Raw genomic sequence first — 16,274 nt, forward strand, 5'->3', positions numbered from 1 at the left:
CCAAAATAACTTTTATTTGCGTATGAAACACGGGGCAGGGCTGTCTGACGAGGTCACGTGGTCACGAACAACTGAAGGACCCCGCTGCGCAAGGGTGCGGCCGGAGCTCCAGTGGCGCAATCGGTTAGCGCGCGGTACTTATACGACAGTGCGGGCGGAGCGATGCCGAGGTTGTGAGTTCGATCCTCACCTGGAGCACGTTCGTTTTCTCTTCTCAGTTTTTATAAATTTATAAGTCTTATTAATCAACGAAAACATCTATGCTACCATGAGTAATAAGCAGTTCGATCTTTGGAATTTGGGGGCTCGAAAGACTCGGGATTCCGGAGACGATCGGTTGTGGAGAAGCGACCTGTATTGTGGGAAGGTGGTTTTGTCGTGGCCACCAGGGGGCGATATCGCCCCTTAATAGATCCCCTGGGCATCTAATTGGGACTGAGAATCTCAGTTTAGGATTTCTAAAGAGATCTTTCAGGCTGGGGGAAGCTGTGTACAGGACACTCTCCGTTTTGGAGGTTCCAACTCTCTGTCTTTTTTCCTTATCAGTTTCTGAATCTGTTTTAGTAAACAAATACTGAGCACCCAGTAGCTGCCTTGCTCTGTTCTAGAAGTGGAAGGTAAAGTCCCTGCCCCTGAGGACTTGACATCCTAGAGGAAGACATTAACAATAAACATAGCAACTAAGTACATTTTGTATGTAGGTACGGATAAGTTTCATGGAAAAGGTAGAGCTGGGTAAGAGAGGTGGGGGAAACGGTGGTGGGGTGTAGCTTGCAGTATTAAATAAGGGGACAGTCTCAATGAGGTGACATTTGAGCAAAGACCTGAAGCAGGGAGGTGAGCCGTAGAGATCTGTGGGAGAAAGGTGTTCCTGTGGCTACAGAGCGTCAGATGTGTTGGTGGAGCAGCTAGGAAGTGCGTGCGACCACAGGGAGTCGACGAGGGAGGTAAAGGGAGCCAGGCCCCTGTAAGCCTTGGAGAAGACTTAGAACTTTGGCTTTTAGGAGGTATGACTCAGGTGTTCACAGTCTCCCTTTAGTTGCGGAATGGGTTACTAGGGAAAAACAGGACAGGGGCTGAGCAGGACAGGAGGGGGTGTTGAGAAGACTCAGACAGGATTGCTGTTGAATGAGGTGTGCGTTGTTTGGCCTGAGCACTGGTAGCTGGTGTTAGTGCCATTTTCTTGGATGAGGCTTTTTTTTTTTTTTTTAAGAAGGGGCAGGGAATTTGTTTCTACTAAGCGAAGTGTTGTCTGGAGTCTCCATTTCTGCAAATGTCTGTATCGCTGGCTAGTGCTCTGTGCCTCCTCAGTGTCTTGGGGTCTCTGGGTTCTTGTCTGTCTCTTCCTCTTTCCCAACCCTCTTCAGCCTCAGGGCCTGAGCCCTTTCCCACCTTGGGGGCAATTTCCTGGAAGAGGGGACCAAAAGTCCAGGTCTACCAGTGGGCAAGGAGTGAGAGGGGAAGGAAGGTGTGAGGAAGGGAGAAGGGAATGGAGGGAAAGGGGCAGGGGGAAGAGGAGGGGGGAGGAGGACGGGCTGGGGGGCGGGACAGAGGGAACAGAGGGGTAGGGAGGGGAGGAGAGTGGCAAAGAGGAGTGAGAGGGCAGGGAAAGGATGGTGAGGGAAGGCAGAGGATGAGGAGGGCTGGAAGCGTAGAAAAAGGGGAGAGGGAAAGGGTACTGGGGGGGTGAAGGGGGTGAGGCAAAAACAGGAGGGAGAGGAGGAGGAGGGAGGGCTGGAGGCTGAGAGGAGGAAGAGAGAAGGAGGGGGAAGAGGGGTGAGGGTGCAGCCGCATCGAGGGTGGGGACGAGCGGAGGAGAGGGAAGTGGGAGGAGGAGGGGAAAGGGGGGGAGGAGGAGGGGAAAGGGGGGAAAGGAGGAGGGGAAGAGGGTCGGGTTGGGGGAGTTGGAGAGTGCGATAGAGGGGCGGGGCGCAGGCCCTGACGCGGGGCCGCTTCCGGGCGCGCAGCTACCCCGCCCCGGGGGTGGCTCCGAGGCCTCTTGCCTTGTATGGTGCGAGGTCGCGGCTCGCCGGGCTCCGCCCTGAGACGCACGGCCAACACTCACCTACACTGCGCTGGGGAGGCTGACCCTGGCCGGTCCTGCAACTGCCTGGGGCCTGCCCGCTTCCAAGGTTCGGAAATGCCCAGATCCTGTAATTCTGAACTTTCAGAAGCCTGACCTGCTAAGATTCTTTAATTCCCAGGTTCTAGGACCCTGGAAAAGGAGCCTTGGTGGCCCAATGGCTAAGGGCTCCTGCTAACCCAGAGGTCGGCGGTTGGTACCCACCAGCCCCTCTGCGGAAGCACAGACCTGACAATCTGCTCCATTAAAGATGACAGCCCAGGAAACCCTATGGAGCAGGTCTCCTCTGTCCTATAGGGTCGCTGTGAGTCGGAATCGTCTGGAAGGCATAGGACAACAGGATCCTGGAATACCAGAGTTCGAGAATTCTGCGATTCCTAACGTCTTGAGATGCCAAGGGTCTGGAATTCTGGGGGTCTAGAATTCTAACTCGGCAAGAGACAAATTCTGAGATTCTGAGATGTTGAGAGCCTAGAACCCTGAGCCTTTAAAACAGTTCCCCCCAAGATTTCGAAAAAGCCTAGATGCCTCAGAATCTCAAATCTTAACGCGCTGGCTCCTGAGAGCCCAGAACGCCCGCCCTGGCGTTTCCGGGGTGACCCTTCCCGACCCTCCACCGCTCCCCTTCCCCCTCACCCGTCACCCCGCGCCCGCGGGGCCCGCCCCTGGGCTCAAGCGCCAGCACATTCCGTCCTCCCGCTCTGCCCCGCCCTCCTCCTGCGGCCTGCCTCATGGGGACGGAAACATCCCGTCCCCGCCCGCGCCCGGGCGAGAGCTAGGGCAGGCAGCCTGACGGGACGGGAGCGCCTGTGTCCCCCACGCTCCGGGAACTGGCTCTCCCGGCTCCTGCCGGGTGACCTCACCTGGCCCCGCCCCCTCAGGTGAACGGTCGGCCGATTATGTCACTTCCTGCCAGGTAAGCGCCCGGAGGAGCTCCGCGCCGGGGAAGTTTGGAGTTCTTATTTAACTTGACCCCGCTTCTAAAAACGGGCACACCATCCATCCTTCCCATTCCTCACGCCCTTCGGACGCTAGAAAAGCCAGGATTCCAGTCTACACGTTGATTCTTTTTATTTAAAAATTCCAAAAAACACAAAAATAGACTTTTCAGGTAACAATATATATATTAATATATTATTATAGTATACTTATAACAATAATTATTCCATTGTTTCCAATATTACAAAAGGAGAAAGAAAAATACAAGGGGAGCAGACGACCCAATATATATAAATACTATAAAATCTATTAGAATAAATAAAGTCGTCATAAATAAAAGACCCATTGGCTTGGGCGGGGGGGTGGCAACGGCTTTGGCTGCTTGCTTTTGGAGAGAAATTTGAGCACCAGGATTCCCTCTCAGGGGAGGCTCCACTAACCCCCAGGCGTTGGGACCTCAGGTCTAGGAAAATTGGGAGGGGGCAGTGGGGGCCTATTATTCACAGCACATGAGATTCTAAGAGACCGATTTGGGCAGGGGAGAGCTGGGGACCCCACTGCCTCCCTCCAATATGCTACATCTTGTCTTTAAAGAACCCAGCAAACACTCCATCTCCCACACCATAAACACTGTCCAGCTGGCACACTGGGGACCTGCCCCAGGGCAGGGTCAGAAGAGTGGGTTAATGCATCTGGGAAGGTGAAGGGGGCTACTTGATCAAGGGCTCCCCCAGTTCCCCACAGCCCCAGGGCCCTTTGTGGCGTCCACAGCATGAGAAATGGACCCCCTCTGTGATCCAGCTGATCTGTACTAGGGAGGACTTGTCACTCAGAAACGGAAATGCGATTGAAGATGGGGAGTCGGCGGGGGGCTGCAGGCGGCTGGGGTGGCCCAAAAACCCCCGTCTCGAAGACAGGTGAGTCAGAGCCCCCCAGACTGCTGCCGCTGCTGGCATAGTCGTCAGGGTCGGATCCCAAGGAGTGTGCAGAGGGGCTCCGAGCCAGGCCACCCAAGGGTCCCCAGAGACTGGGAGTTGCTCTTCGACAGGAGGGGCAACAGGTTGGGGTGGGGTCCCTTCGGGGCACAGGGGTCCCAGGGGCAGCAGAGAAAGCAGAGGGCGAGAGTGGGAGGTCCCCAGGCGGTGGTGGCGGGGAGCTGGAGGGCGAGAAGGAGCAGGAGGACAGGGAAGGGCCCGGCAGGCCCGCTGGTGGTGGTGAAGCCCGGCGGCCGGAGGGCAGGCCAGAGAAGCTGACGCTCTGGCGCAACACGTGGGGGTGCCCAGGGGTGGCCAAGTCCTCGCTGGGGTTGTGGATGAAGTGGCAGCGCGAGCCGTAGGGGCAGCGGCCCTGGAGGTAGAACTTGTGGCAGAGTTCCGTCTTGTACTTGGGGTGGCGATTGGCCTGGCGCAGCTCACTCAGGCCATGGGCAAACTGACACTTAGCCCCGTAGCGGCAGCGCCCGCTCTCAGAGAAGGTCCGACACAGCTCAGTCTTGTAGCGGGACGAGGTGGCCGGGGTTGCAGTAGGCGAGGTGGGTGAGGGTGACAACTCAGGGCCTGGGCGTGGAGCCAGGGGTGCGAAGCCTGGGGGTGGTGGCACCCAGGCGCAGGCGCGGCCCTCCACCAAGCTGGTGGAGCGGCCGGGCAGGCGGGGGACCACGCCGGCAGGGCTGCAATCGGATGAGCTCCAGGGTCCTGAGGAGGGCCATCCCAGGCTGGACTCAGTGCCTCCGCGGGTTGTCCCTGCCAGGTCAGGACTCAGCGACAGGAGGCTCTGTGGGAATGGGGGCGGTTAAGACACCGAAAATGGAGGGTGACGCTCCGCCCCAGCTTCAGGGCAAGGCACCTTAAGAGCCTGCCCTGCCCGCCCGGTTTGTGGGTTTGTGGGCTCTGACTTGAGCCCCACCCGCCCGCAGAAACCCGGGGTTTCGCGATTCCAGGAATCTCGATTTGGAGGCTTGGAGTTTATCCACGACTGAAGCCTACCCCGGGGCACCCGGGAATTTGGGCTCTCCGATCCCGGGCACAGAGGGGGCCCCAAAGTCAGGGCACACCACTGTCCCCCAATTTTGAGCCTCTGGGACTCCGCGGATCTGACCCATGCCTCCTAGATCGCCAGTATGATAACTGGAAGATCCTGTCAAAGTTAACCCCGGAGTCCGGATCCCTTTGGTTCAGTTCTGAGAGCCTTCCCCTGGACAGGGAGGGAGGCAGGCAAGGAACAGAGGTCGGCTTCCCCCTCCAGACTCTTGCCCCTGAACCGCCTACGCGCAAAAGCGCGCCCTCAGCAACTCCTAGGGGTAAGCCAGGTTCGGGGGCCGTTTCCGCCTCTAGACAGCCCTCGTCGGAGAAAAATCCTCCGGCTTTCTATCTCCAGGGTCACCGCACCCATATTGGGGACGAGATCCGGGAGTCCCGGGCTTCATTTTCGCCTCCAGAGAATCGCACTGGTCTGAGAAGAAAGGCAGGGACCCCGTGCCGGAGTGGGTGGCACTAAGGAGCCTCAGTTTGAGAAGGGAGCCAGGGTCTCCGGGCCGGAGTTTGCGGCGCTAAGGAGCGCTAGTTTGAAAGGGGGTGGCCGCTGCGGGGGCTCACCTCGTAGATAGCAGTGAGATCCATGGCGGAGCTGGGGGCCGGTCAGCTGAGGGCTCGGCCGAGAGTAGAAGAGATGGAGTCAGAGGCTGCGTTGGGGCTGGAGGGCCACCCTCTTATAGACAGAGGGTGGGGCTAATCGGGGCGGGGCCGGGGCGGGGGGCGGGATCAGGAGGGCGCTTCCCGGACGCGCGCCCCCGGCGCGGGCCGCGCCAGTCCTGGACTAGTCCCCTTCCGCCCGGCCCACAGTCGGGGGGTGCGTGGGGTGCGGAGTGTCGGCCCAGTTTTCAAGATTGGAGACTGAGGCGCGAAGAAGGGAGCAGGGGCGGAGGCGGGTCAGAGGTCCACGGGGAATTGACAAGGGAACAGACAGACAAAAGAGAGGGTGTGCGTGCGTGCGTGAGTGCGGGACAGACATGGAGAGAGAGACATATACAGGATGAAACACACCGAGAGAGGGGAGGTGGGGAGACAGAAAACATCATGAGAGACAGTCTCAGAGAGAAGTTTAGAATGAGAAGCAGGATGGAGAGATTCGTACAAAGAGACAGAGAAAAACAGTGATAAACGCACGAAGAGGGAGACAGAAACTCCAAGGGGCAAAACGGGGAAATGGGCGCAGTAGGCTGGAAGCGAGTTCTCTTCCCAGACCTGCCCTTGGCACTCTTCCAAGCAACACAGATCCGGAGACCTGGACCGACCGCCCTCCCGCCCCCACTCGCGGGTTGGTTGTGTGGGTGGCCCGGCTACCTGGCCAGGCTGGAAAGGGGCCTCCTTTCTCAATTCAGCAGGGCCCCTGTAGCCCCTCGTCTTCGCGAAGCTGATGACGATTCTAGGTCACTTCTGGGCTGGGCACTCTTCTAAGTACTTTATATACCTTCACTTTATCACTGCTATGAGTCAACCAGGTATTAATATGCTCATTTTACACAAGTGGAAACTTGTGTAAAAGAGAGGCACAGAGTTAAAGTTACTCCCTTTGCTACCCAGCTATACTAAGCGGCAGCGGCCCAAATATCAGTACCTTAAGTTATATTTACAGGTTTGCTCTCTGAGCAAATCCTGAAGACAGAAAGGGGGAAGAGATCTTTTGTTATGATGGAGGGTTGCCTTGATTGAAAGTGGTTTTGAGATTGGAGAAATGAGTCATCCCCAGCTGATGTGTGGATGAGGTTTATCATGGTGTTGGCCTCAAGAACTCCAACTATGCTGAGGATCATTCCCCACATTGGCAAGTCTCTTATTGTCAGGCGGATGTCCTGAGTGAAAACTCTCTTAAGATATGGGAAGAAAGCTTGTTCTTTAAGGGGGTTGTGGACCTGGGAACATTGGTTAAGCACTCGCGGGCTAACAGAAAGGTTGGCTGTTCCAAGCCACCAGCTGCCAAGCAGGAGAAAAATGTGGCAGTCTGCTTCTGTAAAGATTACAGCCTTGGAAACTCTATGGGGCAGTCAGAATCGACTGGAAGGCAATGGGTAGGGCCCTAGGCGCAAACTGGAGAGGGAGAGGGGTGAGGCGGTAAGAAACCATTGTCACTGAGGGGTTATAATGACGGAAAATTCATTCTTGCAGACTGCGGCAGCGGGCTTGCACTGAGGTGGGGAGATTGTGCCAGACTCCGCGGCGATTTGCTCCTCGGAGCACGGGGGGAATCCCTGGTGCAGCGCATTCTGGGGCCCAGGGGCCTTCCCAGGCCGGTCTCGTGAACTGAGCGGCCGCGGGCGGCTCTGGCACGGTTGCGGCCTCCCGCTTGCCCGTGACTCACTTGCAAGGGGCGGGGGAGAGGGGGCTTCCTGGAAGCCGTGACGAGGAGGCTCGGGCCGGACGCCCGGGTTCCTCTCTTGTAACCAGGGCTTCTGTCTTCTGTAAACAGAGCCTACAAAACAACGGGAAATGGGGTGGTGGTGCCTCGGGCCCCCTCCCAGGGGGACTCCAAATCCCGGTGCCGCTAACAGGACTACGGCTGGAGAACATGGGTGGGGGCACCCTGGGGTCTCCGGGGCCCAGCTAGACGCTGGCCGAGGTCCTAGAGTAGGAATCCCGTTCCGATTCCCTGGAAAAAAGGAGCATTTCCCATCCCTGAGTCAGGCTGACCCTCCCTCCCTTCCCCCATCTGCTGAGTCATCCGCCAGAGAGCCGGGACGCTTGGGACCGGGCCAAAAAGACTTAAGGGGGGGACCTTGCGGGCGGACAGACTGACCCCCCGCACCCCGAACACGGACCTGTGGGGCTCAGGGGTCGGGATCTCAGCCCCTCCTCGCGAAAGAAGAGTTCAGGTTCTCAAGCAGCCTCCTCCCCCAGACCCAGGAGTCCCGGCCCCCTGTCCCCTTCTCCCCCAAGCCTGGAAGTTCGGGCCTCCAGCCCCCTCCTCCCCAAGACCCAGGAATTCGGACCCCCAGGCCCCTCCGGGCTCAGACTCAGGAGTCTGGGCTCCCAGCCCCCGCCCCCACCCCCACCCCCACCCCCGGGGGTCAGGCGTCCCAGCCCAGGAGGAAGTTCACGTTGGACTCCTCCCCGCTCCCGACGTAGCCAGCGGGAAAATCCGCGGCCCCAGCGGCGGCGGCCGGGAATCCCCTTTGGAATGATGTTGGGGAAGGGGACGGCCGGGGTCCCCCGCCAAGGCGCTGGGGGCAGGTCCTGAGCGGCTAGGGGAGAGGGGTAGGGGCGGAAACCAGAGAGGCTAAAAATACAGCAAACACTTCCGGCCTAGGGGGAGGGGAGCGGGGAGCAGAGTTTCCAGAAAAACAAGCGGGGACGGGAAACGCGGGGGTGTGAGAGCCGTTGTGAGCGCGCGGGCGGGCGGCCGGGCCGGCGGGCGGGCGAGCTGGGGGCCGCGTACTCGCAGCACGTGTGTGTGCCTGTGGCGTGTGTGCGCCCGGCGGGACTGACTGGGTGTGAGTCCAGTGTGCCTGGGGGACGGGCTGGCTGTCTGCGCCTGGGTGTGCGACTGCGTGGGGGAGAGGGAGCGTGGGACCTGTGTGTGTGTGTGCGCGCGCGCGCGCGCGCGCGGCAGTGTGAACAGCGTGTGCGCTGCAGGTGCGAAGGCGTGTGCCCCGGCATGACCGGCTGTGTGAGACCGAGGGTGGAAGGTGCATGAGACGTGACTGTGTGTGTGAATAAGTGTGCCAAACTGCCTATGCCTGTGCGGTTGACCATATTGTGCATATTTTAACCCTCTGTGGGTGTGGGAACTCTATGTGCATCTGGCTTTGAGGTGGCAGTCATGACAACGTGTGACTGACAGGAGTTTTGCTTGTACATCTGTGTATAGCTGTATGCCATGGCAGGATCTGGAGTGGCTGAGGGTGTGTGTAACTCCGTGAAGATGCCTGGGCGCGGGTGTGTGCCCTCTGGTGTGACTAGAGGTGCTCTCAGCCTTGTAGAACTATGTACAACTGTGTGTGCCCCACATGGGGGCCTCAACTGTGTGAGGGTGTGATGGGCTGTGCACACACAACTTTGTGTGTAAGCTCACCCATCTGCGTGTGTGTGGTTGTGGCAGTTTTGTGTGTAATCACCAGGTGTGTGAACAGTGCTCACATGCGTCTGTGGCCTTATTTGTTGGTGTCACAGATTGCGTGTGCATTAGAATATGGTAGGCCAGTGTCTGGATGTGGTTCCCCTGTGGCCCCGTCACAAGGCAGTGAAACTGGTGAACTTGGTTCCTGACGTCTGCAGCGCGCGTGATGGGGAGGCGGCTGGCGGGGGCCCCCCTCCCTGTTGTTGTTGGTGTGTCTGCCTTCGTGGGCAGAGCAGACGCACACACACCAGCACCTGAGAAGTCACGGCAGCGTCTGTGTTCGGCCTTATCTATGCCCAGCGACACTGCCTCTGATAGTGTTGGGCTGAGGGCAGGGCTGAGTCAGCCTGTGATGGGCAAAGTCTGCGATGGGGTGACAGATAGCGGGTTAAGTGCTGGGTAGAGGGTTGTTTGTGTATTCATGGCATTGGATTATTTCTTCAGAGAGTTTGTGGTGCAGCCACTGTGACAGGGTCCCTGGGGACACCGCGCTTGTAGGATGGTAGATCATGGTATCCTCTGTTGGGATGGGGTGTATCCCCCACGGTCTTTTCCCTACAGGAGTGGCTGTGTATCTCACATACACCCTTCCCTGGAGTGTGTGGTTGTGCACCGGACTCGGTCTAATAACCTAGTAAGAACAAAGTTCTCCCCAAGTCCCTCCATGATCTGCTTCGACTTCCTGTCCTATTCCCACCCCCTCACTGTGGCCCAGGTCGTCTTGCTGTTCAATAAACACAACAGCACATCCCTACCTCAGGGCCTTTGCACTTGCTGTTCCCTCTCTGTGGAATGCCCTTGCCCCACATGCTCACATGACTTATTCCCACTTCAAGTCTTTGCTCCAGTATTGCCTCAGTGAGGCTTTCCTTAATTTGTGTCAAAGGTTAAAAAAAAAAAACTTTCCTTTTTTAGATAATAATCTTGTGTATCTATATTTTAAAAAAACTCATTGTCATCGAGTCAATTCTGACTCATAGCCACCCTATAGGACAGAATAAAACTGCGCCATTAGGGTTTCCAAGGAGTGGCTGGTGGATTGGAACTGCTGACCTTTTGATTAGCAGCTGAGCTCTTAACCACCGCATGCGCTGCCAGGGCTCTATCTTATCTATAAACCGGTTGCCATAGCGGCCTTATAGGACAGAGTAGAACTGCCCCACAGGGTTTCCAAGGAGTGCCTGGTGGATTTGAACTGCTGACCTTTTGATTAGCCGCTGTAGCTCTTAACCATTACACCACTGTGGTTTCCATCTTATCTATATAACATAATAAATACAAGAAAATACAGGTAACATCCGTTCGTACACCATAGTAATTAATATCCGTGAAACCCCTACCCAACCTAAGCTCTTCAACTTTAATGGTTTTCAACGGCTTAATAATTTTCCTCTTGTGTTTCTTGCCTTAGACTTATTCCTAAGTACCAAGTTTTTTGCTGTTATAAATCTCTACTTCTGATCTCACTCCTCTGCCTTATTTTTCTTCTTGGAGCATCTCGCTATCAGATAACACGTTCTACTTTGTCATGTTTATGGTCTCTCACTAAGGTATCTGCTCCAGCAGGGCAGGGATCTTTGTACTGGGCCTGGCCCACACTAGGTGCTCACTAAATGGTTGTCAAATGAACACAGCTTCCTGGTGCACACGTCCCATCCTGTGTGTGGCTGCTGGGCTGTGCACCCACCCCCTCGCCTCATCCCTGCTCTGTTTTAGTCTTCCCCTTCAATGTGGTGTGGTTTTCAGCACTGTGGGCCCTCGATCATGGGTGGTGGCAAGCCACACCCCAGCCTCTGTGTAAGGTGGTCATGTTGCCTCTGCCCAGTAGGTCCAACTGTCCCCCAGTCTTCTCGTGTGGCACCGACACGCCTCCACCAGTACCTGGCATGTCCCCCAGGGTGGGCTCTGCTGGGGAAAGGGTTAGTGCGTTTTTGGTCATACACAGGATAGCTGCATCACGTTAGGTAGAAGTATGGAGCCCTGGTGGCCCAGTGGTTAAGTGCTATGGCTGCCAACCAAAAGGTTGTCAGATCAAATCCACCAGCCACTCCTTGGAAACCCTATGGGACAGTTCTTTGTCTTATAGGGTTGATATGAGTCAGGATCAACTCAACAGCAATGGATTATGGGTTTTAGGCAGAAATATGACTTCATTAGTGTATTTATTTGGAGATTCAGTATAGTTTAAAATGTATACTGGTGCCAAGTGGCCAAGGGGTAGATTATGGTGGTCAGTTGTGTGTGTCAACCTGAGTAGGCTATAGTGCCAAGGTACTCAAATGTTAATCTAGGTGTTGCTGTGAAGGTGAAGGTATTTTGTAGATGGGATTAAAGTACATAATCAGTTGACTTTAAATAAGGGAGAGTATGTAGATAATGGGGGGAGTTGGTTCATCAGTTACATGAGCAGGGCCGAGGCTTCCCGGAAGGAGTTGCACCTGTGGATGGAAGCTTCAGCTTGTGCCCAAGAGTTCCAGCCCAGCCTTCCTGATGGCCTACCCTGTGGGCCCTGGCATTTCGAGGAAGGACAAGGAGAAAGGGGAGGAATTTCCCGGGATGTACATGTTCATACACACACACACACACACACTGCTGGTCATTTTCCAGGACTCTAGTGTGGGGACTTGGGCTCTGGGTCGCTATGGTTTTGGAGTTTCCCTGCAGTTGTGGGATCTAGGACAGGAGGCCAACCAGTCCTGATGGGCAGGAAGATGGGAACAGAAGGTGTTGGGTGGGGCAGTCCCACCAACCCGGCTGAGTCACTGGAACCTCTCACACCCCAACAGCTGGGCTTGGGCTGGTAGCTCCTCCTTGCACTTGTCCAGGCATGAAGGCCATGGCTGAGCTCCCCTGAAGCTCTCCAGGGAGCAGGGACCTTGGTGGGGCACTCCCTCCCCGGAGCCCCCTCCCCAAGGGCAGCTTCCCAGAACTGGGGCCCAGGGGCCTGGGTCCTCCCCACAACTGATGATTCACGGCCTTTTCACTTCTTCTTTGGGGCTAAAAATACAGGGACCCAGGCATCCAGCTGAGCTGGGCCTCACCATGGATTGCACAATGGCCCTGGTGCGGGTGCTCTGACGCAAGCCTGGGGCAATTGGGGGCCCCAGCTGCTCCCGAGCAGACCTGCTGAAGTCAGGGCCTGGGCCTCTCCACTTCCCCTTTTTTGGGTCAAGGACACTGCGGGCTGCGCTTACGTGGGAGGTGGGGGACTCTGGACTTGTCTGTGCCTCCCGAATTCGGAGCTCCTCCCTGTACCCCAGGTAACCCAGGTGTCCAGCCTCCCAGAATCTGGCCCCCTCTGAAGACATGGAGTCTCTGTTAGGACTTGGCAGCAGGAGATAGCAAAGGGAAACTAGAAAAAAAGAGAGACAGGGAGGCCCAGGACCACAGGGGGGAGACACGGAAATTGGAGCAGAGAGACAGAGGCAAGGCCAAATAAAATCAGAATGAGAGAGATGGACAGACAGATGAAGGAGAGACAGAGGGACAGCTAGAAAAAGCAGTGAATCATCCCCTGCCCCTACTGGGACAGAGTCAAGCAAGATAGAGGTAGAGTAGCCCAGCCAGGGCTCCACATCAGGGCCAGGTGCGGGGAGGCCCCTGGAAACAGGGGTCATCAACACACACAGTCCAAAGTCCACTCCGGGCTGGAGAGGGGAACACCGGGTGGGGGAGGGGGGCACAGGGAGCGGAGGCCCGCCCCGCCCTCTGCTGGCAGGCCGCTGCTGCCCCCTGCTGGCTCCGGGGGGAGGAAGAACAGGCCGAGACAAGACTGCTTAAGATTACCACTTGTTCATTCCCCAGGCCTGCCCACTCCCCAACCTCCAGCTCAGAGGGTGCCCCCGGGGCCTGTGGGTGGTGCTGGCGTCTTGCCCGTGACCTTGTTGGCGCAGTCCAGCAGGGCAGTGTGAATGTCCTTGGCACAGGCAATCTGGGCTTTGATGACGGCCAGGTACTGAGGGTAGGGCAGGCTGTCCGGCTGTACTGCGTCTGGCTTGGTGGCTGTGGGCACCAGCGTCGGAGAGTGCTTGGCACTGTCGCAGCTCTGGGACAGGCACTCATGTGCCAGGCGCTGTGGGCAGGAGGGCAAGGCTATGCTCCCAGCGCTCCCAACCCCAGCCCAAGGGCCAACCTGGGGTACACTCTGCTGGGCCTCTGGGATCCCAGGGTCCTAGGGTCAAAGCCTGGCCCTGCTGGTCACTTGCTGAGTGACCTCAAGCAAGTGGTTGTGAGCCTCGGTTTCTTCCTTTGGAAAAGGGATTTAAGAACCATCTCTGTCTACCTCAGGAAGTGACAACAGTGAGGACAGGCTCGTGAGGCAAGGGGCACAAGTCGTGCCCCATCGTTTAAGTGCTAACTAAAGAACGTTGTCTACTCTTATTGTCATTCTCATGATTGGGTCCTAAGCCCAGGCTTGGAGCTGTCTGTGGCCTCCCTGGCTCCCACTCCTGGTTTTCCCCCTATTTGTCTGGCTGCTCCTTCTAGGCAGTTCTCACTCTACCCAAGCCTCACATGAGCAATTCCCAGGCCGTCTTCTCCTCTTCCTCCTCATGTCCTCCCAGGGCGGTCACACCCACACACACCACACCAGTTCCCACCTCTGGACTCATGTCCACATTCTCTGTCCCCAACACCTGCCTCTCCTGACATTCCCCGGGGCCCCTCATACTCTCTCTCCAAATTGCTCCTCTTCCTCCTGGGTTCCCCTGTAAGGGACGGCCCCAACACTGCAAACGGAGCCTTGAGCCTCATCTTGGAGGCTCCTTCTCCCCCGCACCTGCCTGTACGCAGGCCTCCTCAGCATCTCTCCCACCTGCCCTTGTTTCCTTCCCTTCCTTAAGGCCCTGCCTGGCTGCGCCTAGACCTATCCCACCTGGATCGTGCCGTGGCCACCTCCTTGGACTTCCAGAGACTGGAGGCAGTCTTGGCCCTTGTAACCCGTCCCTCAGTTGGCAGCCAGAAGGATATTCCTAAAGAGCAGATGGGTCCATGTTTCTCCCTGTGTGAAATCCTCCATGGTTCCCCAGTGCCCTAGGGCCATGCTCAATCTCCGACAAGCCCAAATGACTACCAGCCAGACTGAATTCTTCAAGTTTCCGAAGTGCATGTAAAGCCGAAGCTGTCCTCACTTGCTGGAACACTCTTCTGCCACTACCAGGCTTCTCCAATTCTGACTTTTTTTTCCAGATCTAGTTCAAAATGATGATGATGACGGTACTATAAGAAACCCTCACCATACGCCTGGTGCCACATGATGTATTTTACGTGCATGATCTCGCTAAGTCTTCTCTGAAACTCCATTTTCCAAAGGAGGAACCCAAAGCTCAGAAGTGGACACTGATGGTTGGGGGATTCACACAGTCAGCCGCATCCCAGAGGCCGTACTCTTAGCCACCTGCCCTTCTCCCAACTCCTGTCCCTCTCCCATTCTTTCTTCCAGCCTCAGCTCAGATGTGCTCCCAGGAGCCTTCCCTGAGCCATCCCCCAGCCCAGACAAGGCAGGTTGGGTGCCTTCTCAGGGCTTCCACAGTCCCTTGAGATTCCCTCGTTTTAACCCCGACCCTTCTGCCTGTGCCTCCCCCATCCCAGCCCTGACCACTCTTGCTGTTGCTGTTTGGGGACATACTTGTCACCCCACTGGACTAGAGGCTCTGTGAGGGTAAGGATCAGAGCAGCACTGTGTCCCTCACATTGGCTGAAGCACAGGCCTGGCCTGAAGGTGCTGCTGAGTGTGTGCTGAGTGACTGAATGACGGTGCCTGAGGACTCAGGGGGCTGAGTCAGGGCTGGGGCACTAGTGTCTGGGAAGCCCCTTACCAGGCAGAGCTCCAGCTGGTCACAGAGTGCATAGAACTCCTCCAGACACTTGTCAAAGCGCTGTATGGGTCCGTCACTGCTCTTTCTACAGCCCAGGAGAAGAGAGTAATTGAGGAATGGACTTCCAACCTTTGAGACACCAGTGTGTATCCAACTATCCATCACTCAACCAAGAGCAGGCCCAGAGACCAGGGCAGGGCCTAGGGGACAGGCAGTAAAACCCCGTTGCTATCGAGTTAATTCCGACTCATAGCGACCGTACAGGACAGAATAGAACTGCCCCATAGGGTTTCCAAGGAGTGACTGGATTCGAACCGCTGACTTTTTGTTTAGTAGCCAAGCTCTTAAATCACTGTGCCACCAGGGCCCCAGCAGTAGTAGACGCGAAGCCACAAAGCGCAGGACAAGCGGAGGGGGCGGCGTTTGTCTGTAGACAGGTGGAAGCCTGGGCACAGGGAGATTCTGAGACTGAGGTGGAGATGGGTCACCCCAGGGAAAGGGGCTGCACTCACTGTCCGTTGTCAATATTCGTGTTCTGAATCAAGTTCTGAGCTGCAACCTTCATCAAGGTCTGGGTAATAAAATAAAACAACACAAAAAAGGGGTGATGGAGAAACTGAAGGGGACGCCCTTAGCAGATCTGTACCCACTCCTCCTCTTCATTTGGCACCTGCCCTCCTGACATGTCACAGCAGCGCCCAGTCCCATTCCTACGGCCACCACCGCCCGCATTGCCCGCAGCAACCTCCCGGGCCTCCCTCAGGCCCCCTTCTCGCGCCGATCGAGGGCAGACTCAGCGCGAGCCCGTCCTCTCCCCATCCCGCTGGCTCGGCGCGGCTCCCGGCCCATCACCTGTAGGCTCTCCTTCAGCTGCGGGATGAGCAGCTTGTAGCGCTGCACGGGATCGAAGTCCTGCTGCTGCTGCTGCAGAAGCCCGCTCTGCGCAGGCCCCACCAGCTGTGCCGGCGGCTGCGGCTGCTGCTGGGCAGCCGGGCCGCCCGCCGAGCCCGGGCCCGACACACCAGCGGCTGAGGAAGCCGTCGAAGGGGGCTGCTGGGGCGCAGCCATCTTCCTCGCTGAGCGCGCCGGAACCGCGCCACAGAGCGGCTCTCGGTTGTTTTTTTTCCTCCCTAGGCCCCGTTGTGCTAGCTAGCCCCGCCTCCCAGACAATTCAGCCAATGGGAGGGAAGGAGGTATCCCATCTGCCGTCACATAGACTCTGAAACCTGCCGTCCAGACTGAGGTATCTTTCCGCCAATCACAGGCGGACATTGTTCCCTTGCTCCGCCCCCCGCCCAGCCGCTGGCCAATCCGCGTGTGGGTTC

The 16,274-nt window shown here is 57.0% G+C and overlaps 2 protein-coding genes and 1 non-coding gene across 3 annotated transcripts; 1 reads left to right on the top strand and 2 right to left on the bottom strand.

The window, feature by feature from the left end:
- The first annotated feature begins 105 nt into the window (after nt 1-105).
- On the top strand, nt 106-198 carry TRNAI-UAU (transfer RNA isoleucine (anticodon UAU)). The gene is given in 2 exon segments: nt 106-143; nt 163-198. It is a non-coding gene; the product is annotated as a tRNA-Ile (tRNA).
- Nucleotides 199-3,742: 3,544 nt separating this feature from the next.
- On the bottom strand, nt 3,743-5,714 carry ZFP36 (ZFP36 ring finger protein). Its single transcript, XM_049901518.1, has 2 exons — nt 5,617-5,714; nt 3,743-4,795 (listed from the first exon to the last, which is right to left on the bottom strand). Exons 1-2 carry the CDS (start codon nt 5,638-5,640, stop codon nt 3,848-3,850), a joined length of 972 nt encoding a protein of 323 aa, XP_049757475.1. The 5' UTR covers nt 5,641-5,714; the 3' UTR covers nt 3,743-3,847.
- Nucleotides 5,715-12,906: 7,192 nt separating this feature from the next.
- Nucleotides 12,907-16,109, bottom strand: MED29 (mediator complex subunit 29). The gene is made up of 4 exons (XM_049900566.1): nt 15,802-16,109; nt 15,462-15,520; nt 14,950-15,034; nt 12,907-13,205 (listed from the first exon to the last, which is right to left on the bottom strand). The coding sequence occupies exons 1-4, from the start codon at nt 16,015-16,017 to the stop codon at nt 12,963-12,965; spliced, it is 603 nt and encodes a 200-aa protein (XP_049756523.1). The 5' UTR covers nt 16,018-16,109; the 3' UTR covers nt 12,907-12,962.
- Between the last annotated feature and the right edge of the window lie 165 nt (nt 16,110-16,274).

Source organism: Elephas maximus, chromosome 11 (genome assembly GCF_024166365.1).
Source record: "Elephas maximus indicus isolate mEleMax1 chromosome 11, mEleMax1 primary haplotype, whole genome shotgun sequence".
NCBI classification, from domain to species: domain Eukaryota; kingdom Metazoa; phylum Chordata; class Mammalia; order Proboscidea; family Elephantidae; genus Elephas; species Elephas maximus.

What these genes read in the sequence shown, in the direction of transcription:
- ZFP36 (XM_049901518.1), bottom strand. Translation starts at nt 5,640, where the DNA reads ATGGATCTCACTGCTATCTACGAG. An exon ending in ATCTCACTGCTATCTACGAG is followed by an intron (nt 4,796 to 5,616) that starts GTGAGCCCCCGC and finishes CCATTCCCACAG; the next exon opens with AGCCTCCTGTCGCTGAGTCC.
- MED29 (XM_049900566.1), bottom strand. Translation starts at nt 16,017, where the DNA reads ATGGCTGCGCCCCAGCAGCCCCCTTCGACGGCTTCCTCAGCCGCTGGT. An exon ending in AGCTGAAGGAGAGCCTACAG is followed by an intron (nt 15,521 to 15,801) that starts GTGATGGGCCGG and finishes TTTATTACCCAG; the next exon opens with ACCTTGATGAAGGTTGCAGC. An exon ending in ACGAATATTGACAACGGACA is followed by an intron (nt 15,035 to 15,461) that starts GTGAGTGCAGCC and finishes CCTGGGCTGTAG; the next exon opens with AAAGAGCAGTGACGGACCCA.